The sequence below is a fragment of the Adiantum capillus-veneris genome, chromosome 29, assembly GCF_014529385.1.
Source record: "Adiantum capillus-veneris isolate H3 chromosome 29, ASM1452938v2, whole genome shotgun sequence".
Classification (NCBI taxonomy): Eukaryota; Viridiplantae; Streptophyta; class Polypodiopsida; order Polypodiales; family Pteridaceae; genus Adiantum; species Adiantum capillus-veneris.
In genome coordinates this window covers 52,158,873-52,174,032 of record NC_140959.1, presented here as the reverse complement: position 1 = coordinate 52,174,032, position 15,160 = coordinate 52,158,873, and the positions used below count along the sequence as shown (strand labels likewise).

The following is a 15,160-nucleotide window of genomic DNA, read 5'->3' as shown; positions in this document are numbered from 1 at the left end:
AATAACTGCCATTTGTAGCAGTAAAGCACAATCTTTCCAACTCCTTGAACATGATAAGAGGCATTGTTGGCACAATTCATCGTATTCCCATGAGAGACATACTCAATAGAGGTAAATAAATCATGATGTGAGGTAATGTGCTTTGTAGAACCACTGTCAAAATACCACACATCTGAATCTGCAACAACTGACATACATACATCATGGAAAATAGGATCATAAGTGCACTCTGCACTAAATGCCCATTCTGCATCAACATCAATATCACAATCTCCTTTGACAGAAGACTCTACAATTGCTGCACTTGTATCGAAACCTATTTTCACCCTTCATCCTTTGGTTTCACCTTGAGTTTACTTTGAAGGGGGCATTGCTCCCTCGATTGGAAGGGGGGAATATAAGGCCAATGATGGTCATGTGTCACCATTTAGTTACCATTGAGCCTTGGTCCTTTGAACCATATCAGCTATGCATCTCTAAGCCTCTGGTATGGTTAAGAAAGGGCTATGTTTTGGAAAATTGTTGAAAGAAAGGGGGTTCGAGTGATTGCATTTACTTAGATTCAATTGCAACTACATAGTGCCACCAAAGGTGGTAGTGAGACAGATTGGCGTACCGGTGTGGACCCCTACACCGACGTACCAATGTGGACCCTAGTCTCTGTAAGCTTAACAGATAACTATGCAAAAAATCGGAGTAATTTTTGTTACATCTTAGGGGTAACATTTTTTTTTTTGTAATGCTCTCGTAATGGAGGGCAAGAAGCAAGGATCGATCACCCGCAACCATTTCAAAGATATCAATTCAGGGATCTCAGAACGTGAGTAAGGCAGCGGGGGAGGACATGGCGACGGGGAGATGGCAAGAAGATGTGCGGACCATCTGTTGCAGACAGAGTGCATCAGGGGTATTCTGCAGCTGCCCTACTCTGTATGTAAAACCTCCTTATGGATTGATGCCTGGCATAATCCACCTTGCAGGCTCATTTCCTCCCCAGCTATGGAATTCATTGCTATGGATGAGAGCGCTCCACTGCTTGCTTCACTCAGAGCATGCGTTCGCAACAAGGATCTCCAGACCGCCATGCTCATACACGATCAGATCCTTCATAATGGACTGCTCTCTGCTTGCTCTGATGCCTTAGTCTGCATGTACGCGCAATGCAGTGCACTCGGGAAAGCCAGAGACCTGTTTGATATGCATAGTAGCAGAGACCCGTTTACTTGGACTGCTCTCATTGCTGGATTTGTAAAAAATGGACAGGACCAAGACGCTCTCCTGTTTTACGACCGTATGCAGCATGAAGGGCTGCCTCCCAATGCAGTAACCTTCAATTGCGCCTTGAAGGCTTGCGGCAATGTTAAAGCAATTGACAAGGGAGAAGAGATCCACGATGCGATTGCTCAACAGGGGCTGTTAAAAACCAATATTAAGCTTGGCAATGCTTTGGTGGGTATGTATGCCAAGTGTGGATTCCTGGCGAAGGCACGCCAGGTGTTGAAGGAGCTTCGAGTTCGGGATGTCATCACTTGGACTCTACTCATTGCAGGATATGTCGAACATGGTGATGGTGCGCAAGCCTTCAGCTGTTTTGAAGAAATGAGAAGTGAGGGCTTCCTTCCAAGTCAAGTAACCTACGGTTGCCTATTGAGAGCCTGTGGCAGCTTGAGAGCACTTGATGAAGGAAAGGTGATACACGAGGAGATTGCCAAGCAGGGTTGGCTGAAAACCAATTCTGTACTAGGCAATGCCTTGGTAGATATGTATGCCAAGTGTGGTGCTCTTGCGAAAGCACGTTCTGTTCTTAATGAGCTTCCTGTTCGAAATGTCGTCTCTTGGAATACACTCATTGCAGGACATGCTGAACATGGTGAAGATGAGCAAGCAATAAAATGTTATGAAGAAATGCAGCGCGAGGGCCTCTCTCCAAATGCAGTGACTTTTGCCTCCATTTTGAAAGTATGTGGCAACCTCAAATCTATTGGTAGGGGAGAGGAAATCCATGAGAAAATTGCCAAACAAGGGCTTGTTAAAGATAACATCGTGCTTGGAAATGCCTTAGTGGATTTTTATATCAAGTGCGGTGCTCTTCCAAAAGCAGGAAAAGTGCTCGAGGAGCTTCCTACTTCTAGTGTTATCTCTTGGAATGCGTTAATAACAAGATATGCTCACCAGGTTGAAGGTGAACAAGCATTGAATTGTTTTGAACAGATGCGTAAGAAGGGGATTTCTCCTGATGCTGTGACTTATGCTGGAATCTTGAAGGCAATAGGGAGCATAAAAGCACTTGAAAAGGGTGAAAGTGTTCATGACGAGATCGGCAAACAAGGTTTACTTAAAAGCGATATTGTGCTGGGCACTGCTTTGGTGGATATGTATGCTAAATGTGGTGTTCTCACAAAAGCACATCAGGTGCTCGAAAAGCTTCCTATCCGGGATGTTATTTCTTGGACTGCACTAATTGCAGGATACTCCGAACATGGTGAAGGCGAGCAAGCTCTGACATGTTTTGAAGAGATGCAGCGGGAGGGTTTTTCTCCTAATGCCGTGACCTTCATCTGCAGTCTGAAGGCATGCGGGAGCATAAGAGCACTTGCCAAAGGAGAAGAAATTCATAATGAGATATTCAAACGGCGCCTTTTGTTGAGCAATGTGATGCTTGGAAATGCTTTGTTGGATATGTATGCGAGGTGCAATGCTCTAACAAAAGCACGGAAAGTGCTTGAGGAACTCCCCATTCGAAATGCGGTGTCTTGGAACACAGTAATTGCAAGATGTGTTGAGCTCGGTGAAGATGAGCAGGCGCTGAAATGTTTTGAGCAGATGCAACGGGAGGGCTTCTCTCCAGATGCTGTCACGGTTGCTTGCATCCTAAAAGGCTGTAGCAGCATGGGTGCAGCTGACAAGGGGGAGAAAATTCATGACGAGATTGTGAGACAGGGGGTGCTTGGAAATGATATTATGGTTGGTACTGCTTTATTGGACATGTATGCCAAGTGCGGTGCAGCACATAAAGCTCGACGAGTTCTTGAGAATCTTCCTGTCCGTGATGTTGTCTCCTGGACTGCTTTGATTGCAGGGTTAATCCACCAGGGTGAAGGGGCACAAGCAATGGAATGTTTTGAGCGGATGCAGCATGAGGGCGTCTCTCCAAATGGAGCAACATTTTCTTGTCTGCTGAGTGCATGCAGTCGCCAAGGTTTAGTGGAGGACGCTATGATGTGCTTTCGGGATATGGACTCAAGATATGGCACAAAGCCTGACATGCAACACTACAGCTGCATGGTTCATGTTTTTGGGCGGGCGGGTCATCTTGACAAGGCTGTTGAAGTGATTGAGAGAATGCCCTCCTTCAATAATGATGTGTGGGCTGCCCTGATAGTGGCATGTCGGAAATGGGGAGATGTGAACATTGGAAGGTGGGCCTTTGAACAATCTACTCAGCTTCTGGCAACAAACGTGTTGTAGATAAGTAGTTTGCACAGGTACTTTTGCATAGTAACCCAACATAATGGCAGCAGCAGCCCATGCTGGCCTTGATAAAACCTCTTAACTCTATGTAGAATAGCATCATCTATCAAGCCTTCTACAGCAAAGGGGAATACAATTTGGGTATCTACCATTAGAAGGGGACTATGCTAAGATGCCCATCTAATGTAGAGAACATAGACATGCTCTAACCTTGACAACACAAAAGCAGTATGTGATATAAGAGTCTCTTTTAGTCTTCATGTACTTCCAAAAAGCTAGTGGAGGATGTTTTGGCTGACAGTAAGGCTCGCAAATAGAAATCCTATTCATATTGCTTACCAAACGTGTTGCCATCTTATGTTTCTTCACCAAAATGAATGTTAGTTTTTGTGTTATTTCCATACTAGAAGGGCAAAATTACAGTAAAGGGTACTACTTCCCATTAGCTCTCTCTTGAAGAAAAGGGAGCCCTTCAAATCCTGGTAACTGAATCATAACAATATAGTGTGCGTGAATATTGTAATCATGAGAAATGGAAGCTCATCTAGCACCATTTACATATAGTAGTGGAGTTTCTTTGGAGTATAGCTAGACACTTTTTTTGGTTAGGGATGAGACTTATATAACTCGGTTCTATTAGAATCTATATTCAACTATCCATATGTGTCCAGAGAGTCACAAAGTAGCTGAGCACTTGTGTAAGGATGTGGTCATTGGTGCATTGGGTATTAGTAATATATAATTGGTGCAACCATGCCAAAATCGGCATAGTTACATGAGGACTTGCATGGTTGCATAAAAGACAAAAACTAGTTCATGTATGGCCATGCAAGAGGCACAGATGTTTAAAACAAGTACTTGATAATTATGCATGGTTGCCTTATGCAGTATAATGTAGAGGTTAAGCTAGAGAGAGAGAAAGAAGGAAAGAAAGATCTTTTTACGTCTATTAGAGGCCCAAAGTCGGCCTACGAGACAAATCTAAAATACATTTGTGCGTCCTCCATCTATCGAGAAAGGACAAAAGTTCAAAGTAACAAAATGTGGTCTTGTGGTAAGGGGGTGATCCATGGGAGGCTAGGATACAAGATACATGGTATAGAGAGAGAGGGGGGGGGGGGCCTTCTATCTCTAGGGGGTATGGATGCACATCTATATGCTCAAATTGGGGGTGTAATATTTGGTAAATGGGTGAGTAAGGTGTAAGGGTTTTGCGTATGATTGTCGTTGCATATCTACGGCTAGGTCTGGCAACATCAAGAAAATCTCTCCTGGGTTGCCTAGTGGTCGTGAGTCTGGATCTCTTGGATTTGTATGTGATGAAGTCTGAGAGCTCTATATCCTAGAGCTTGGGCGCTTGGCCTAACACTAACCGTCCTAGCCTACTGCTACAGGGTGACGTCTCTCTGTGTGTCTGTGTGATGCGTGGCAATAGGGTTGTGTCCCTCTAGAAGAAGTCTATACGATGAGTTTGTTTGCCACCCTCTAGTGCCACTATAGGTGCCAACAATCTCTCTCTATGTCTATGTATCTCCAATACAAAGTGGCCAAATTGGTGTTGATCTCTAGACTCCGTGATCTGTTGTAGGGTGGGCCGTCCCATAAAAAGAGCCTCATATCCCTGCTCATATCTATCTTTCATATTCTCATATGCTCTACATCCGTAAACAAAGTGCTTCTCATCCTCAACAGTCACCCTCTCTGTGCATAGCTGGCAAAACCTCTCAACTTGGGGGTATGAGGAGCTCTTCTTGTCTCTATGTCTAGCCGATGCGATGATACTCATGGCTGACCAATCGTCACTCTTGAACTATGTGGCATGCATGTGTCCATGTAGCATGATTTTGGAATAAACCCCTTGTCTAGCACGGTGAAGAAGTGCTCATTGTAAAAGAGCATCTTCAGGGGAAGAGATTGTCTAGAGGAGATCCATGTCTCTTTGATGTACAGCTACCATAGATCCTTTCTCAGTACTGCATTTTTCTCACTATGTTAGAGCACGATGAGGGGTAAGTCTCGGTCATATTGGAAGGGTGGTACTCTATCCTTGTCTAGTTCATGTGCTCCAAACCACTCTCTCATATGCTAATACAAGACTCTTGCTTGCCTCATGCTGAAATTTGTCTGGAGGCCTCAAAGGCTCTACATGTGAGTCTATCTGATGGCATCTCTCTCATCCTTTAAATGAGGCAAACTGTCTGGAAAATATCGTCGATTGGCATGAATGGAGTGCCTAATTCTGCTCTAATAATGCCATGTGGTAATGAGGGCTTGCTAGGAACAAGCATGATATTATACATATTTGTGGTCCCTCAACCTATGTCCATGAGGTGGCTATTAGTCCAAGGGTCATACTACTGCAGCATACATCAAAGTTGGGGTGACCAAAGTGTCGAAGATCCATCCCTTGATGCGGGGCTTCTGAAAGTGTGTTTGGTAACATCTCCTCTCTAGCATGGCGAAAGCAGCATATCCTATCTATTCAAAGTCGCCTTTGCCATGGTGAAGCACCCAAGTGGGTGTTGAGATGTCAAGCTCAACATGTACGACTCCTCTTGGATGAATATCACCCACAATCATTATCACTGGCGTACATTGGTGGATATGCATATATTTTCCAGTGACACTACAATTGTACTACACCAACTTGGTCTACCTACCAGAGTGATGACACATTTATCCATTCACCTCTCTCACTAGTGGTTCATGTTAGACCGTTGTATTAGTTCCCTTTTATGTTGTTATTTTCCCTTATGTTATGTAGACCTCTTGTCTTGAGTTAGTGAAGAAGAAGAAGAAGTACATGTTTCTTGCCTCCATCTTTGTGTGTGTGTGCGTGTGTGTGTGCTTGCAAGAGCTCAAGCTCTCTCTCTCTCTCTCTCTCTCTCTCTCTCTCAACAATCTGTAGGAAAAGGTGACTCCCAAGTATACATAAGACTCCACCACCTCTGATTGTCCACCTACAACGAAACATCACAACCTTGGTTTTTCCAAGGTTCACTGTCATCCCTCTTTGTGTACAAAGTCATCAAGAGCCTTGAGATGTTTTTGTAGGCCCTCTTGTGATTAAGAGTTCAAAAAAATGTCATCAGCATAAAGCATGATATGTATTGGCATACCTCCAATGTCTGCACCCTCGCTACTAGCTCGCTTCACACCCTCGCTTCACACCAATGGTGCTAGTGATAGGGTGTAATAAGCCTCCATTGCTCATATATAGCATATATAGCCCACATCATCTATAAAGGTACACCCAATATCTGGAGGCGTTGAAATAGCCTCTAACAAAGAATTGTATCAAATGCTTTGCAGAAGTCCACAAAGCAGCAATGCAATCCCCCCTTTCATACTTTTCCCCCATCAATGAGGTAGTGCAAAATGGAGAAGGCTCGTCTAAAACTTGCCTCTAGTTGGGGTTTTGAGTTCCTCCCTCTCTACATATGAGATGAGCTCTACCTTAACTGTTGCTCTGTAGAGTTTGACAATGGTGTGGCCAGCATCACCGCGAAACGCATTTCAACAGGCCTGGAATGTGAAATGGGTGAAATGGCCGAAACATTTTACCTGCATGGTGAAACACTTGGAGAAAAGAATTTCTCTTATAAAATTTGACCATTAAAATTTTACTTATTTATTATGCATACGTTATTTCATGGTTAACACTGCTCAGTGGCTATTCTTGGTCATTTTCTTCGTCTCTGGCTCTCTTTCATGCACACATCACATGCATTCATTGTATCACTTGTCACACAGAGGGTGAACAAAAAGGACCAAATACTTTCTCTCATCTCTCATCATCATCATCATCATCATCATCTTCTTCTTCTTCTTCTTCTTCTTCTTCTTCTTCTCTCTCTCTCTCTCTCTCTCTCTCTCTCTCTCTCTCTCTCTCTCTCTCTCTCTCTCTCTCTCTCTCTCTCTCTCTCTCTCTCTCTCTCGTTCTCGTCACATGTGACAAGAGAGTTGTGTTAACTTGTAACTAACATTAATAGACGATTATATCATACATATTTCTCAATGAATAGATTTCGCAAAATTCTGTCCCCATATACTCTGCATTGTGCACACTTATTTTGTGTATACTCATCACATGTGACAAGAGAGTTGTGTTAAATTGTAATGAACATTGATATACGATTATATCGTATATCTTTCTTAATGAATAGATTTGGCAAAATTTTGTCCCCATATACTTTACATTGTGCACATTTATTTTGTGTATACATAACTTGATATATACACAAAATTGGCATTTCCGTTAGACGTTTTAGTGAGACTGGCCAAGGGTGAAATGTTTTGGGGTGAAACACCACCTTTTGAGGGTGAAACATTTTGGGTTTGAACGTTTTGCGGATAGATGTTGGACCACGTATGCCTCGTGTAACCATATCTATGGTAAAGAAAGTGGAGATGGTAGGTCATGGATCTGAGATTGGAGGCTGCAGAGGGACCTCATACAACCTCTTTGCATAATCGTGCCATGCATGTGGTCCTCAATGGGTGTGGTCTAGATGGGCTCTCTAAGACTTTTCCATGTCATCACACTGCTCATGAATAAGTGATAAATCTTAAGCTCCTCTACCTCCTTGAATGCTTGCCGCTTGCAGCGTGCGAGAGTCTTCGTTTGTCTTTTGGACTCCTTCTCCATAATCCTCCCAAGAGCTCTCTATTCTCGTAGGGTGCAATAAAGACCTCCACACTCCTCAACATACCAACGATTCTGTGGTATAGTCCCTTGGGAGGGGCTTATTTCTGGTGTGAGTAGCATGTGGAAAGGAGCTGAGTTTGATGTGTGTAAGATGAATGAGATCTAGGAGGTTAATGTGGGAAATACTACACATGGGTAAGCCAATGAAGGCCCGCAAGAACCTTTGTTGAGCATATAGGGGCTAGTTCTCACGTGAAGTAGATGGTAGAGTGTGGAGTAAGTGTAGCAGGTGCCTGGGAGATGGTGCATCAAGTGAAAGAAAGAGAGAGAGATAGGCATGGTCGCCTCTGATGGGGGTGGGTGGGATGGAGAAAGAGCTAATGAGATATAGCCTCCCATCCATAATATAAATTTCTATACCCCCCCCCAACCCCGCCCAAACGTGTGACTCCATGTGACATGCATGTCAGACCTCGAGATGTAGGCCAAAGTGCCATCCCATTATATATAAGGAGACGGTGTTGAGATCCCAATCAGAGTAATTGGCATCCATAGGTATTGGGGTGGGCTGTGTTTGCTAAGGTGCGGATGAGGTTCTCCTTCTCTATAGCATGTAGTATTCTTGGTCCTAGAAAGCATAGTTCTCACATTGCTGGTTGCGTGTCTAGGCATTGAACTCTCCTCAACCTTCTCGACTGTAGAGTACTCCATAATCCCCTCCATCAAGCATGTGTATGGTGACCCCCACACCACCCTCCCCTTGGTTAGTGGCAGCAAACTTGATCTTATATAACAAAGAGTGATGTATATAATCTGCTCTTGTGTAATCTCTTCTAGACCCTTAGGAAGTGTTATGGCATGGGTACACTTTTGGTGGGAGTCGATCCCCAGTAAGCCCCTCTCTAGGTTCTCGTGTGTCTCTATGAGTAGGACAATGTCTTGACTTCCCATCACCTCCTCTAGTTGCTTTGGGTGTGTCCATAGATCACCATTGCAATTCCAAACCACAAGGTGATTATCCTCATATTGTGTCGCATAGGCCGTGAGGCCCTATGCATTGACCTTGCCATCAATGATGACCTAGCCATTATGGTATGAGGCCTTCTTTCCTTTTTCACCTTCTTTGAGCACCCTCGGCATGCATACCCATCTATGTTCTACTTGTAATGGTGTGAGGTTGTCATCTAGGTAGATGAAGACCTCACACCTGCTGCACCTACTTTGATCACCCTAGGCATGCATACCGGTCTATGTTCTACTTGTATTGGTGTGAGGCCGTCATCTAGCTAGATGGGGTGGCCCGTGATTTCTCATAGAATCATTCTTTTTCTAATGAAAGAGGTTCTTGCCTCTTTGGAAGGATAAGGGCCCTCTCTCTCGTTAGGTCTTTTAAAACTCTTCAAATCTTGCTGAAGGGGGACGAATCTTCTTCTTTGTACCTAAGCTTGGTAAAAAAGTTATCTACCATGCATGTCACGTGGAGTCTTTCTTCTTCACTATGCACATGACTCTTATGGTGAGTCAACATGCGTGTCACATCTTCTACTCTTCAAGGGTCTTGTGAACGAGTAAGTATTTAATCTTTTTGGCATCCACTTTAGCTACTTGCTCTACCTCCTCCTTGACCTGGTTCTTGATGTTCCACTTCACTACCTCCACCCATCCTTCTTTGGTGGCCTCCATCTTGCCCTCAATGCTCTTAGTAATTGCTTTTATAATCCCTTCCTTGATGGCTTCATTATTTACAGGTCTACAATATCTCCTTCTTCACATGATGGGTGGTCTTAGAGGGAGGCGATCTCCGCATCAAGGATGCCCATCTTTTCTTTAATGTGTCTCTTTTCTTACACCATTATTTTTTATCCTTCATCTATGATTCAAGCAAGTTTTTTTTATCCTTCCTCCATTATTTCATCTCTTGTTCAAATACAGAGAAGTGCTTGTTGATGGCTGCAAATGTGGTCACTTTGCTTGCGATGGGGGAGGCCACTTTTCTTGTCATGGAGTCCATGGGAAGGGAGAAAGTCTTGTACAACATTCCAAGAGCCTCAAAGAGGCTCAAAGGGAGAGCCTCCATGGTTGATAAATGTGAGTAGATTATGTGTGTGTGTGTGTGTGTGTGTGTGTGTGTGCGAGAGAGAGAGAGAGAGAGAGAGAGAGAGAGAGAGAGAGAGAGAGAGAGAGAGAGAGAGAGAGAGAGAGAGAGAGAGAGAGAGAGAGAGAGAGAGAATCTTTGTGTATGGGTGTGCCAATGTTGGAGTGTTCTATGCTCCATGGGAGACTAGGAAAACACCAGGCTTTTGGCTAGTGTAGGCTAGAACCAAGTGCAATGAGTGTAGATAAAACTAGTTGAATGATCATAAGAGAGTATAATGAAGATTATAGATTAATTGCAAGAGATCGTTGAGGTCTAGCTCAAAAATTATGGCTAAAGCAGTATGAAGAAAGAAAACAATACATAATCTATGATGGTAACCAACAAAAATTCCAATTGTGAACACTAATATTCCCGTTACAACTAGATTGCACACTCTGTTGTGGTGCGCACCTCAAACTACAAATCCTCGAATGAAAAATATCAACCTTTATCGTCAAAAGCAACCCGTTTTCCAACCATGAAATCAATGTAGAAACCCCTTTGAATCTTTCTTCCTACTTTTCTTTACTCGCCGAGCTTGATTTTAGATTTTGTTCCTCCCAAGCTTCTCCTCTTGTTAGGGTAAAGGCGCTCTGCCTTATGTAATTGAAAGAAATCATGTGTGCAAGGATTACAAAAGCAAAACATTTCACTTACACTTCTACGCTCCTCAACATAATGCGTTCCAAAAGAAGCTCCGCATTTGCAAGAACTCTCCATCAACAAGAATGCGCGTCGACGTCTTGCTTTGGAACCTTGCAACTCAAAATCAACATATCTTCCCAAACACTGTCTTGGGTCAATGCTTTCCATGCAGCAAAAAGCTTCTGAACAGACCTGCAATACATAGTATATGGTGACCACACGTTGCATCGAAATGGCAGAATCAAGAAACAAGTAACTGCGTACCTTCGGACATTCCCATGAACACCATGCGCAGAGTTTGCAAGGTAGCAACGCTTGCGCTGAATGTTTAAGCTTACAAGGCTCCAATGTGAATTGATTGCACAAAAAGAGGAATTAGTTTGCTATTCATAGTATACAAAATACTGAAGACTAGCGGTATAAAAAATACTTACTTTTTGTTGTAAGCTAAAAGTAAAACTTTCGCCATGTCCATGTTCACTTGTTGAAACCAATCAACAACTTCAATCAGGGAAGTGTCCTCCAAGGTAAGCACGACTGACAATTGTGCGTCCAAAATGGCTACCTCGAATTGTAAATTCCATGCAAGGCTCAAAACCAGCATGCTGCAATTTGAGAAAATTAATTGATGAGGATCTCTAATAAGCCAAAATAAAAAAAATACCTTTGCAAAAATGATTTAACATACTAGATTTGGTTTGTAAGCTCCCTCCCACTATACTGAAAAACACCTATCTCGTGAGGGCCGAAACGAAAGTACAACCCATACAAGAAGTGCTACGTCGAAAACTGGGCTGAGGAAACGTAGGGTGTCATTGTTAGCTTGGTCAATTGCTAACAGCATCTCCCTTTCATTTGACTCCTCCGAAGGCTCTTTCACAAGTGCTTGTCGAGTCCAGTCCACATTCAAACATGTGTCGTATGTGTGCTGTGTGGTGCTCACATCCGTCACCTTCACTTTGGTTATTGGAGGGATTGCCACATTCTCCTGCCAGATAGATGGACCGGTGCAAGTGTCTTGTTGTACCTAAATCATAACAGCCTTAGAGAATTGATATCCCGGGGCATCATTGTCACTCTGTGGGCATGAGCTATGAGGACGTAGCTGTCTTGGAGCAGCTCAATCAAAAAGTCCTTGGCTACCTCGTGGAGGCAACCCATTGTACTTTTGGCCCACCGAAAATCCAAATTTGCGCTCTCACAAATTTGGAAAACTACTTTTTGAAAGGGTAACTTAACAATAGTAAGAGAAATATGCCTCTGGAGTTTGTGCAGCTCAAGCAGAACGCTTGGGTTCTGCTTGTACCTCCGACTACGCATTGTTTCACAAAGATTAGGGAGGGTTTTTCTTGCAACTCTTGAGGATGAAGGTTAGTTGTCTTGCGGGTAAACCTTCCTTGCGGTCTACTTCGTGCGAGCCATGGAAATAAGTGTTTACCCTGGAAAGCGTTAAGGGGAAGAATAAGAAGAAGATTATTGAGCAATGAGAAGGTTACGTCGCAAAAGCTGATTCTGAGAAGTGAGGAAAGTCGTCAAATAGCAGTGGGGTATATAGAAATAGAAACATTAGATAATTGTCAAGGATATCATCATCATTACCAAGCGTGTGACAGCCATAATTAATTGAGTCGTTCATCATCATTGGGAAGAGTGCATCACCGCTCAACAACACGTGGCATACTGCATGTCGACTGAGGCACGAGGTTGACTATGTGGTTGTCACGACATAACGTGATATGGGATGTGCCTTGTTCGACCAAACCCCCTCCTCGTGTTGAGTCGCGACAAGGAAAAATGTCGCGGCACAACACGAGAAGGGGGAGTGTACCGTAGCCAAACCCCTTATCGCGTTGTGGAACAACACTCTTAAAGGCGCGCCACAACGTGATAGGGACAAACCATATTGTGGTGATGCCTCTTTATTGCATTGTGGCGTGACATTTGGATGTCGCGTTACAACGTGATAGGGACCACCCATATCGTGGACATGCCTCCCTATCGCATTGTGGCACGACATTTGGATGTTGCGTTGACAAGGAAAAGGGTAGAGCAAGATACTGCCTCTCAATAGCTCACCCACATCGTCAAGCATTCAGAATATAGATAGTAGAGCTCGAGCATTCCCATCACTCTAAGGCTCTTGTCAGCATCACATGGCTGTAAGTGAGGGCACTTGAGTCTCAAGAGAACATGAGAGTGTGTGTCCTCAAGAATATATATGCCTTCAAGCTTGTAGACTTGCACACAACTAATATCCACAAGCTTTGGTACCCCTCGAACTTATAATACTCACATATATGGTGACATTTTTTGTGCCAAAATTGAAAGCATATTGAACCAAAAATGATCATATCTACATACAATCATTAAACTCAAGTCGAAAGAACTTTAAACTAAATGCTTGATGCCATGGGTGCTCTCTGCTGATGAGCCTTGGAGATGCCCTTTACCTTTATTGCACAACTAAACCTTTTGGCCTTTGGTCTATCATTGCCGCTTGCTTTCCTCAATTGAATCTTCCCCTGAATGCTCCTTGATGGATCCCCTTTGGTGACCCCTTCATTATATCTACTTTTTAAAAAGGCCGCAAGAGAAAATGTTTTTGAAACCGCTTCTTCTTCTGAAATACCACCACTGATTGACTTAGGAAAATGGCCACTGCTCCTACTCTTGATGACAATAAGGAACTTCCTTCGTGAAGGATCTCCTTTTTGGTGCAATCAATGCCCCTAATTTAAGCCAATTGCCTTCCCCTTCATGGCGAGCTTTAAGATCTTCCCTTCCTATTGGCTTCACTGGGTTTTCTACGGCCTCCTGCAATGCTCAGAATATAGGGGTCCTTCTATTCCTATGACAGTTTCCCTTGCTTTAACGTGCCCTATAGAAATCTCTCCACCTGTGCTCCCTTGATCAGCTAGCCCCCTCTTGGCGCTGCACTCGGAGCTCCTCAGGATGTAGCTGACCCTTCTTGCCCCCAAGGCAAGCTGAGCTCCTTTTGCTTCATGGCAGCTTTGCTCGACCGGTTGCTCTTGAGCTCTCTCACCTCTCTGGCTGCCTCTTGCTGTAGCTGGTTGCCCCCAACCTCTATCTCCACTCCCTTCAACTTGCTCTACAATAGCTTCATCTGCTCCCCTTCAATCCTCTCCTGCGCTGGCCGCTCTTGCCTAGCCCTCTTAACCAGATGAAGAGCAGGCTCGTGATGAGATCCCTCTCTTTCGACCTGTTCCCGAATCCTCTCTGTAGCTCGCCCTTTGTGAGATATTGCCCTGCACTCACCAGCTCCTCCCCTCAATTGTTGGCGTTTTTTCCCCTCTGCAAGTGGGTGGCCTCGGGAACTCTCTTGCATGGCAGCCGACGCTTCTTTTAGTCACCATTGTGGGCGGCTCCACGTGATTGCCATCTCGTCCTCGTTGCCGATGACTTTAAAGTTTGTTTTTTATAACTTTCACTTTTTCTGAACATGGACTGATTCCCACGAAGATATTGCTATCATATCAATAGATGGTGGAGCTCCTCGCCGGAGCCGTCGAGCTTGGATGTCGCCATCCTTAACCCTTAACTTGAGAAGCGATCATGCTCACTTACTGACTCTGCCTCAAGCAATATTGAATGCCTATGAAGCCTGTTGATGTAACCTCATTCATCACATCCTAAATGACACTTGACCCTCAGTCACCTCTGCAAGAAGATCGGGCATAACAATGGATATTGACATCGAGGTAGAAATCTCCCATAGAAGCCTCCTATAAAGACTAGAGACCCTTGCCAAGATTAAAGTACATCAATTCTTTGCAAACTTGGTCAAATGGCGAGCTCTAGACCATAACCAAGAGCACACATAAAAAATTGTCATTGCCCAGCACTGTACAAGCAACCATAGCACACTCAAAAGTGGAAAAAGTGAGCACACCATATATACATGAGCCGGCAAACTTCAAACCAAAAAACTCCTATCATACATAGTTTGCCAACCCCCTAACTTAGCTAGAGCATTCATGCTCAACAACAACACTAGTAGATGCTCACTCCACCTCGATCCCACACAAAAACACTTGGCATCCCATACATCAAAAATTTAATTAAGCTTTCACCTGTCTCCCAAGGAAAACCTGTAGAAATGCCATACACCAACCTTGCACCAACAAAACCATCAATTACTTTGCCATAGAATTGCATGTGCATCATAAAATTTCCTTCTTTATTATTCCCTGCACAAAAAGCTATATTTGGGCCAGCATAGGGCATATGGAACTCAAAAG

General features: G+C 43.8%; 1 protein-coding gene across 1 annotated transcript; it reads left to right on the top strand.

Annotated features, from left to right (window-relative positions):
• The first annotated feature begins 757 nt into the window (after window positions 1-757).
• On the top strand, window positions 758-3,814 carry LOC147419190 (pentatricopeptide repeat-containing protein At2g39620-like). The gene has a single exon (XM_086505960.1). It carries the CDS (start codon window positions 859-861, stop codon window positions 3,466-3,468), a length of 2,610 nt encoding a protein of 869 aa, XP_086362086.1. The 5' UTR covers window positions 758-858; the 3' UTR covers window positions 3,469-3,814.
• Window positions 3,815-15,160: the final 11,346 nt, after the last annotated feature.

Bases quoted from the DNA above. Each gene is read 5' to 3' on its own strand.
- LOC147419190 (XM_086505960.1), top strand. From the start codon at position 859: ATGGCAAGAAGATGTGCGGACCATCTGTTGCAGACAGAGTGCATCAGG.